The sequence below is a fragment of the Orycteropus afer genome, unplaced genomic scaffold (assembly GCF_000298275.1).
Source record: "Orycteropus afer afer isolate SDZICR_OR568_19922 unplaced genomic scaffold, OryAfe1.0 scaffold00064, whole genome shotgun sequence".
Lineage (NCBI taxonomy): Eukaryota > Metazoa > Chordata > Mammalia > Tubulidentata > Orycteropodidae > Orycteropus > Orycteropus afer.
Window position 1 is genome coordinate 7,059,711 of NW_006921651.1, and position 10,245 is coordinate 7,069,955.

Genomic DNA, 10,245 nt, shown 5'->3' on the forward strand with positions numbered 1-10,245 from the left:
CTTGCCCAACCTTCCTTCCGAGGAGTGGCTGGTGGGTTTGAACCGCCAGCCTTCTGGTTAGCAGTCAAGTGCTTTAGCCACTATGCTACCAGAGCTCCTAGATTTGTAGTATAATTTGGTATCTGAATTTCTGTAGAGTGAGAATTAAAAAGTTTCTGTATATTTCTCCTCTCCTAATCCGACTTCCTTTTTTCTCCACAGGAAGCATTGCTATGGTGTATATCCATCCACTCTTTTTCTGTGAATGAATATACCCACTCCTCACTTACTGACATGGTTAGGTTTCAGAGATCAGGTCATTACATGAAAGTGGAGGATGACCACATCATATCACAAGATGGAGGCTGACTACATCATTACATAACTGGCAAACCCCTGAGGAACATGGCCCAGCCAAGTGGACACATAACCTTAACCATCACAACCAATTCTACTCACACCTCACGCTGTTCGTTACTGCGATGTACTGCTGCACATTGTTAATGTGCAAAATAGCCAAATAGTAGATTTTTCACTGTGGTCTTAAATGCAAAATGTGGGATAATGAGATAGTTGGTGAGTGAGGAGTAGGTATACATATACTTTCTATGATTTTTCTACTTAATCTATTTTGGATAACTTCCTCTCTCTCTACATATAGACAAAGGGTCTAAACATCATAAACATAAAATATCAAGCCAATTTATGAGGTACTGACATTTTTTGCTTAGGGAATCGATTGACCTTTTACATATTATTAATGCAGTTCCCAAGGAGGGGTCGCTGTGAGTTGGATCCGACTCAATGGCAGTGACTTTGGTTGTTTTTTTTTTTTTTCACTGCATTAAGGTTTTATTTGGGTTGGTATCGACATCCCTAAATTTACAGCAGGCAGACATCCAACACTGTGCCAGGTAACCAAGGAAAATCAGGCTGACATTCTAAAGCTGTTGGGATTAATCAGGTGTTAACTATGCATTCACCCACTTATCTGTTCACTCATTCAGCAAATAATAATTGAGTCAGCAAACAAAGCCGGAAAATTTCTCCCTTCATAGAGCTTACATTTTAGTGAAGATAGGGTAGGAGAGAGGGAGAGATAATGGACAAGCATTAGTAGATTATATTGTGTGCTATAAGGTACATTTTGGTCTGACAAGGAAAGGAAAGGGCAGAACAGGGCTAGAGGAAGCAGGCATGTCAGAGTCAGCAAGGGCTGTAGGATTGTAATTATCGGTAGGTGGTTGGCAGCTGCCATTGAGAAGCTAACAGTTACGGATTAAGACTTGAAGAACAAATAATTCATTATCATAACCCTAAAGGAATCATCTTGGTTCTAATGTGATAATTCACTTTTTGGTGATTTAAGAAACACTCCAGTTAGGGAAATGGAATGCATGGCTACTCACCTCCATGAACAACTGCTTCCTTTGCCTTGAAACCAGGACTGGATGGTGCTTGGCTGCCATCATTGAATGTTTTGATCAAAGATTCTGTAGAAGAATCCTGATCAAAAGGGGGGGGATGTGATAAGTGTGAAACAGAATTTCAAATTCTTACCGAATCCAGAATTTATGGTGCCATTGAGGCTGGATGAACCCCTGAAGCTGTTGTCCTTAGATAATCTTTAAACCTTAAATGAAAAATATCTCCTAAAGTCTTATTTAAGCCAGACTTTGTTGTTGTTGTGTGTCAAGGCGATTCTGACTCATAAGTAGAATTGCCTCAAGGTTTTCTAGGCTGAAATCTTTATAGGAACAGATAACCAAGTCTTTTCTCCTCCAGAGGCACTGGGGGGTTTAAAATAACCATCCTTTCAGTTGGCAGCTGATCACTTATCCATTGTGCTACCAGGGCTCCTTAAACCAAACAGTACAGGTGTCTCCAGCTTATACAACATATTCAAGTGACAATGAACCACACTTGCGACTATCTGGTTTTTTTATGTCTCATCATGAGTAACATACACTACAGAGTGTTGCAGCATGTAATTTGCTGATGTTACCATTCTCAGATGTTCACTCACAGATGTTCAGTGTTATGATTTATAAAGATACTGATATAAATGACAATGATAATGAAAACTAAAAAAAAAAGTGAAGTATTGACTAACATCAAACAACTGAGTCATTGGGACAGAACCCCACCTTGAGTTAGGGACTACCTGGGAAGTTTGCCTTAATTAGTAGAGAATGTCTTGAGCATTGGGGTCTTTTAAAGAACAGTGTGTATGAGATTTGACAGCAGCAACCTGGAAGCTAGATAGGAAGCTTAAGGGATAGTGAGTTTATGTTGATGGCGGAGGACCGATACAGAAAAGGAGGGTGAGAGTGTGAATGGTGCACAACTTGGAGAATGTAATGGAGCTGTCCGTGGAGAAACTGTTGGATTGATGTATGTTGTATTCTCAACAACAAAAAAAGAAAACAATTTTTTGGGGAAAACCTTCATTTAGAGGCATAAAGAAATACTAAAGAGATGAAGAAAGTCCTCATCAGTTTTTCTGAAAAAATCTTAATTAAACTTTTCTCTATGCCCCACAAATCATAGTTTATGAGCCGTGTTTGTTTGAAAGTTAAAATGCTGTTGTTGTTGTTATTTGCCGTCAAGTCGGCCCTGACTCATAGCGACCCCTCCTTGGGTTTCCGAGGCAGTATCACTACGGAAGTAGGATTGCCCAACCTTCCTTCCGAGGAGTGGCTGGTGGGTTTGAACCGCCAGACTTCTGGTTAGCAGTCAAGTGCCTTAGCCACTATGCAAAAATGTTAAATAATGAAACCTTCTGTCCCAGACTGCTGTGGAATGAACGATCGAGGTTAGAAAGTTGTGTCTGATCTTTCTTGTGTTTGTTTCCACATGGCTCCAGGAATCAGCATGTGTGAAAGTGGTGGCCGCCATGAGCATGTGGGACGTGTGCATGGAGAAGGGCAACCGAGAGCTGGAGCAGCTCGAGAAGGTGCATCGCTACATCAGTGACCAGCTCTTCACGAGTTTTGTAAGGGACGCTGTTCTCCCATCTCCACGGTTTGGGCTTCCTTCCGGGTTCTCTTTAACATCCCAACCAAAAACTCATAGTGACCCTGTAGTACAAAGAAAAACTGCCCCATGGGGTTTCTAAGGCTTGTAACCTTCATGAAAATAGACTGCCATATCTTTTCTCCCGCAGAGTAGCTGGTGGGTTCAAACTGTCAGCCTTTCAGTTGGCAGCCAAGCACTTAATCGCTGCGCCACCAGGGCTCCTCCTTCAACATCAGATGTTCTCCTTGCATCAGAACTAGCTGTCCCTTAGCTGTAGTCATATCAGGGTTTCATATTAAGAACATGACTTTCAGTTACTGAAGGGATTGGAAGGACTTGGGTATATGTGTTCAGAAGACATTTCTTAGCTGGTGATAACTTAGTGTCGGAGATCAAATGAAAAGTAGGACTTTACTCTGGCATCACTGGTGATAACTGATCCAAAGAAAACAGCTGTAGGTGTATTGAATTGTTGAAGAGTTGTGAATGGAGTCTTTACTGTTTGGATGGGAGCTCTGGTGGCATAATTAATGCCTTAGGCATTTGACTGCTAACCAGAAGGCTGGCAGTTCAGACCTAAGGAGGGGTCACTATGAGTGGGATCCGACTCGACAGCAGTGAGCTTGTTTTTTTGGTTTTAGTGTTTGGATATAAACTACTCTTGTGGACCTGTGTGAGTTTAGCTTATACACTGGGGCAAAGGACATGGTACAGGACCTAACAGCCTTAAAAGTATTTTGGAGAATAACAAATACGGGATACTGAGAGAATCCAACTGAGCCACATGCCTTCATCTTCCCCACAGAAAGAGAGGACAGAGCGGCTTGTCATCTCCCCCTTAAATCAGTTACTGAGCATGTTTACGGGGCCCCACAAGCTGGTACAGAAACGCTTTGACAAGCTGCTGGACTTCTACAACTGTACTGAGCGGGCGGAGAAGCTGAAAGACAAGAAGACCCTGGAGGAGCTACAGTCTGCCCGGAACAACTACGAGGCCCTGAACGCCCAGCTGCTGGACGAGCTGCCCAAGTTCCACCAGTACGCCCAGGGCCTCTTCACCAACTGCGTCCATGGCTACGCCGAGGCCCACAGCGACTTCGTGCACCAGGCTCTGGGGCAGTTACAGCCTTTGCTTTCAGTGAGTTCCTTCCTTCTCCTGAGGAAAAGCACTCCTGGAAGTTCTGGAGTCTTTTACGGGCACACACAGTAGTCTGCGGAATTACTCAAACTAAACAGTTAGCGTTGAGTCGATTCCAACCCAGGCAGCCTCGTGTCTGGCACTGCATTCTGTGGGAGTTTCAGTGGGTGGTTGCCCCTGGGTGGACACAAACCACTGACCTTTCAGTTCACAGCTGAGCATCTAACCTTTTGCACCACTGAGGGACCTATACAAACGAGATAGATTAAACCTGGCATAGGTGAGGCCTGTCAGAAATGGGAGTTCTTAGTGTGTTGATGGTGCCAGGACACCTGTGTGTCTTTGCGTCTTGAGCAGTTTCCAGAGGAGCTGGCCAGCTCTGCTGTTGGCAGTGCCCAGGTGGTTTGTGTCCTGATGAGGCCGCACCTCGGGCCTCAGTGTCGGTGCCTTACACACGGTGAACACTGCTGAACTGGAGCTTTCACGTGGTGTCGCTGCGACTTTGTCAGTCCCGGGATCTTTCATCCACGTTCTCCTCTCTCCACTCTCCTTTTCCCGTGGGTTCTAGTTACTGAAAGTCGCCGGCAGGGAGGGAAACCTCATCGCCATCTTCCATGAAGAGCACAGCAGAGCCCTGCAGCACCTGCAGGTGTTCACCTTCTTCCCGGAGACCCTCCCAGCTGCCAGGAGGCCATTCGAGAGGAAGACCATGGACCGCCAGTCTGTTCGAAAGCCACTCCTGGGTCTGGTGAGTACGGAACTCCTAGGGAAGGGTGGTGTGGGCTAGTGGCTGAGAGGGTGAACTCTGAGGCGAGCTTGTCTGGGCTCAGATCCCAGGACTGACATTTATTTGCTGTATGTCCTTGAGCAAGTCACTTAACTTTTCTCTGCCTTAGTTTCTTCACCTGTAAAATGGGGATAATAACTGTATCTGTGTCACAGGATTATTATTAGGATTAAATGAGTTAATAGGTATAAAGGACTTAGAAACTGCCTGGCCACATAGTAAGTGCTATATAAAGTAAGCTGTTGTCATGATCATCATCCTCATTATTATAGTATCGATGGACCCACCTCTGCCAGTACACATTAACAATTTAGGCAGAGTTAAATGTTGTGTGATATGGAGAACCAAGGTTATTGTGTTCTCATCCGTCATTGATGGGCTCATTCATTCATGTTTACGGAGCATCACCAGCAGCCTCCTGGTTCTGCCTGTGGTTTCCTCACATTTGATATTTATTCAGTGCCCTCTGAACATCATTCTTGAATCTTACTGTTATAATGAGGGGACTTAGCACAGTATTGATAGTGTATTGATTCTGCCAAGCCTACTTATTTTTGATCGTATATTAGGAAAGGTAATAACTATCCGATATACTACTAAGCAGTAAATGATTTACTGTTTTTTTACCTGGAGGTATATTCTTGTTGAATTCAATTCCTCTATAATTTAAAAAGCAGTATAAAATATACAGATTATATTGGGCCATATTCTAAAAGACTGTGCTTAATTTGTCTTTGTATATAATATTTTGCCCCATATAATTCCATAAATAATGATGCATCTTACCTTAAAAGGGAGAATCAGATTTATTATTTTTATAAATATTTGTTTTTATAGACGAGCAAGTTAGACATAGGAAAATTCCCAATTGTTTAGGGTTTATAGCTAAATATAAGAAAACCAAAAATACAAGAAGACCTAGTAATATCCCTTGGGAGCTCTGGTAGCATAGTGCGTAAAGCACTTGATTGCTAACCAGAAGGCTGGCAGTTCAAACCCACTAACCACTCCTTGGAAGGAAGATAGGGCAATCTACTTCCGTAGTGATACTGCCTCGGAAACCCAAGGAGGGGTCGCTATGAGTCGGGTCCAACTCGACAGCACATAACAACAGTAATATCCCTTAGGTATTTTGATTCTTTTACTTTTTCTTCTTAGGTTACTTTTTTTTTTTTGTCACAGCATAACAGATGTCAAACTAAGCATGTGCTAAATGTTCTTAGTAACTATGAAGGCAGCAACACGTACCTGAGAGATTGTGATTTTTACCTGCCACGTGGACTGTCACAGAAGTATCAGTGGCAGCAGTGAGTGGGTGATTGTCACTGCTCTCATCTCTGAGGCCCTCACTGTGTGTTGGGATTAAATATGGCTGCTGGGAGAATGGCCAGGGAGGGTGTTTTGTTGATGGCATCTCTTGGGTTGCCTTTCAGCCAAGTTACATGCTCCAGTCGGAAGAACTCCGGGCTTCCCTTCTGGCGAGGTATCCCCCTGAGAAACTCTTCCAGGTCGAGCGGAACTTCAATGCTGCTCAGGACCTGGATGTCTCGCTGTTGGAAGGTGACCTTGTGGGTGTGATAAAGAAAAAAGACCCCATGGGCAGTCAGAACCGCTGGCTCATTGACAATGGAGGTGAGATTGTAGACATCCCATTAGTGTAACTTTAGGTAAGGAAAAAGTGCTGTGAGCTGTACCAGAATCCTGTGTAGGCCAGAAAGGAACATGAGAGTCTTTGATGAAACGGAAAAATAACCTTGAAAGTTATTATGTGTTGTGGATACATCTCTAGGGAGTATTATATGTACCCAAATCATTACTGAAACAAAACTTGGTTTTGGTGTTGCAGATTCCAGTGGAGACTTACTTATCTCGCAAGATCCTGCCAGGTCTTAACCCTCCTCACAGGCAGTAGCTACTGCCTGAGGACATCCTGTTCCCTCTCAGCCTGTTCTGAGTAAGCTGCCCTCTTCCAGTTTACTCAGGAATTACAAGGAATTTCTGTAATATTCCTTGTCTTGTGTGTGAATTTAAAACCTGTAAGAGCGGGTTCTAAAATGGAGATTTGTTTTGTTTGCTGAGTTTTTCCTTGTGGTTCTTTAGGGATTTATTTTAAGAAAAGCTTATAGCTTTCACAGCTTTTTTTTGCAAGGGGAGGGAGAATGTACAGATTTTAAAGAAAGTATAAAGAATAATACTGCTTTATAATCCTTTTCCCACAAAGCCAAAATCCACACAGCTCTGAAAAACGAAGTGTGGTTTTTTTTTTTTTGTATTTTTATTTTTAATTTAGCACTCTTTTGCCAAAACCCAGCCTGATCTGGACTCATTTGATAGCTAAACCTGAACAGAATGATGTGAGGGTATTTATAATCTTTGCTTATGCCTTTTGGTGTAAATAGTCATATGTTTGGCTACTGAAATAGTAATGAGTTTGTGCATTGCTGACCTAGACCTGGCTGTGGTGTTATGAACATATACGAACTAGATTATCTTTGCAAAATGCAAAAACCCTAAATTCTAAAACACATTTGGCCCTACAGGTTTTGTCTCTCTCTTTCATCATGTTAGGCCATTTATAAAAATAACTGTGTTCTGTATGTGTGTTATGTACATATTCTAACTAATACAAACTGCTTCCTACATGAGAATACTCACCCAGTATTTCCTGAGCGTTCCCAAACCAGGGCTGGAGACCCAAGGGTTAAGGATGGGAATGAGGGCAGTGAGGCACATGTGAGGGGCTATCTCGAGACACCACCCCTTCTTGACCACACTTGGTGTACCAAACACATACTTGGACAAGTCTTCCCCTCAGCCTTTGTTTCAGTGATCTAGATATCCTTTTGACTGCTCATCATGTACCTGTTCTCCAAGATGTGGTTGTTATCCTCATCATATTCTGTTACAAGGTCATGACAGAAATGAGCTGGCAGGTAGCCATAGCTTTTAGGCCATGCCCACCCACAGTGAACGTTTCCATGTTTTGTCGCTAGGCATTTCATTTCATGTCTCATTATTGATCCTTCTCTCCTCACTTCTCTCTTCCTTCTTTCTACTAAAAAGTCTTAATGCTTATGTTTTCTTCCCATAGTCACCAAAGGCTTTGTGTATAGCTCCTTCCTGAAACCCTACAATCCTCGTCGCAGCCACTCTGACGTCTCTGTCGGCAGCCACTCCTCCACTGAGTCAGAGCACAGCAACTCCTCTCCCAGATTCCCACGGCAGAATAGCAACAGCACCTTGACCTTCAACCCCAGCAGCATGAGCGTGTCCTTTACCTCAGGGCCTTGCCAGCAGCAGCTTCCAGATACATCTTCATTGAAGGAAATTGACCATGGAAGTCTCAGTGCGCCTTTAAACTTGGGTAGTTCAGAAAGTAGCTCTTCCAGAAACCTTTCAGACCCGGACTCGGTCTCCCAGCCAAGGCCGTGGGACTCTGCAGATGCATCCAGAGACGCTTCCCAACCCACTACCACCTCGAGGAGCTACCGACACTCCAGGCATCCAGAAATGGCTGGTTACTCCGTACCAGGGCGAAACGGACACAGTAAAGACCTCATAAAAGAGTGTGCAAGAACAGCCCAGCCTGTGGAAGACAAGAAAGAAGAGCCAGAAAGCAGTGAGGCAGAGGGCAACCAGGTAAATGCTTCGCTGGTTTGCCACCGTGAGACAGGTGGTAGAGGGCATGTTGAGGGCACAACTGGCGCTTGCCCAGAAGTGGGCATGATCAATCCTTGTACCCTCGTGGGCCTCAGGGCTGCTTCTCCTGATCACCGAGCACCACCCTCACTTTGCACTGTATCTTTCTTTGTTCTTGGTACCTGGTGATCTTTCTTGCTTGCTTTCTTGTCCTGGTGGTACAATGGTTAAGCACTAGTCTCCTAACTGAAAGGTTGGCAGTTTGAACCCTCCAGCCATTCCATGGGAGAAAGATGAGGCAGTCTGCTTCTATAAAGACTGACAGCCTTGGAAACCCTATGGGGCAGTTCTGCTCTGTCCTGTAGGGTCACTAAAAATCAGCATCAACTTGATGGCAACAAGTTTGGGTCCCCCTGCCACCTCCAGAATTTCTATATATTTGGGGTATGAAAGGGTATCCTCATATCTCATCCACCTGCCATTGTGACTGAAAGTTCCTTCTTTACAGCACATCCTAAGAAGTTAAATTTAAGTTAATTAAAACTAAATAAAATCAAAGATTCAGTTCCTTAATCTCACTAGCCGCATTTCAAGTGCTCAGTAACCACATAGAGCAGGGGGCCACCATGTTGGACAGTATAGAGAAAGAACATGCCCATCACCACAGAAAGTTCTGCTGGGCAGCCCTGCTCTAACTTGTTTTCTCTCCCTCACACAGGTCTATTTTGCCGTCTATACCTTCAAGGCACGAAACCCAAATGAACTGAGTGTGTCAGCCAATCAGAGACTCAAGATCCTCGAGTTTAAGGATGTTACAGGAAACACAGAGTGGTGGTTAGCTGAAGTCAATGGGAAAAAGGGCTACGTTCCTTCCAATTATATCCGCAAAACTGAATACACCTGAACCTGTTCTGCCTCCCACCCAGTTTTGCTGCCTTGGCTTTCAGTCTATTGAAGGGTTCTGGTGTCTAATGAGGAGTGGGCACCTGTGTGGGACATAACCCCTGTCTGCGTTGCTTAACCATGGCATGGTGGGACACAAGATAGTCTTGTTCTTCTCAGTTGGGTTGTAAACCTTGATGCCCACTAAAATTTTTAGAATCTGTAATGGACCCTGAGTCTTACAAATGATTCAGTGACCACAATAAGAGAGGCAAGTCCTGGGGTCAGCCTATGGAAGTGAGAAATTTCTAATCAGAAGACCAGTGTCATATGTATGTTGGAAGCTATGCGATAGCACTGGAAGATGTTGCCATTGGGCACTGTGCCATACTGAGTTTGGGGTGGCCCCATGCTCCATGGTCAACTGACCGGAAACCAGCTTGGATGAAAAGCAGAGTTATGGCTCTAGGGGGTTTGTGGTAGGTAGGCTGTGCCTCTGCAAACAGCAGTGAGTTTGTTGGGATTGTCGCAAACCTAGTATTTCCAAGCTTCCAGGACACCTCTGGTGCTCAGCACACATTCATGCACACACACGTCTACTGCTAATTTCTAAAAGTCCTTAAAGTACTAACATCTATAAGCTTCTTCTTATTTGTATCAGTGCATTACCACATTGGTTATGCAAAATTCAGCTTTCTCCTTTTAAGAAGTGTTTGGGGTCTTTATTTTCCTTTGACGTTTTGTCTGAAGGGTTCTCTTCCTTTATGAGGTGTACGGTTGTCTTTCTGATAGTCGTCTCTAC

General features: G+C 43.9%; 1 protein-coding gene across 1 annotated transcript in view; it reads left to right on the plus strand.

Annotated features, from left to right (window-relative positions):
• The window catches only part of LOC103196322 (dynamin binding protein), a 51,744-nt gene extending 42,279 nt beyond the window's left edge, over positions 1–9,465 (plus strand). Inside the window, exons 7-12 of the mRNA XM_042780817.1 lie at positions 2,846–2,974; positions 3,803–4,135; positions 4,704–4,883; positions 6,356–6,554; positions 8,014–8,561; positions 9,280–9,465. Coding sequence (XP_042636751.1) covers positions 2,846–2,974; positions 3,803–4,135; positions 4,704–4,883; positions 6,356–6,554; positions 8,014–8,561; positions 9,280–9,465 — 1,575 coding nt within the window. The remainder of the gene's footprint in view (positions 1–2,845; positions 2,975–3,802; positions 4,136–4,703; positions 4,884–6,355; positions 6,555–8,013; positions 8,562–9,279) is intronic.
• The last annotated feature ends 780 nt before the right edge of the window (positions 9,466–10,245 follow it).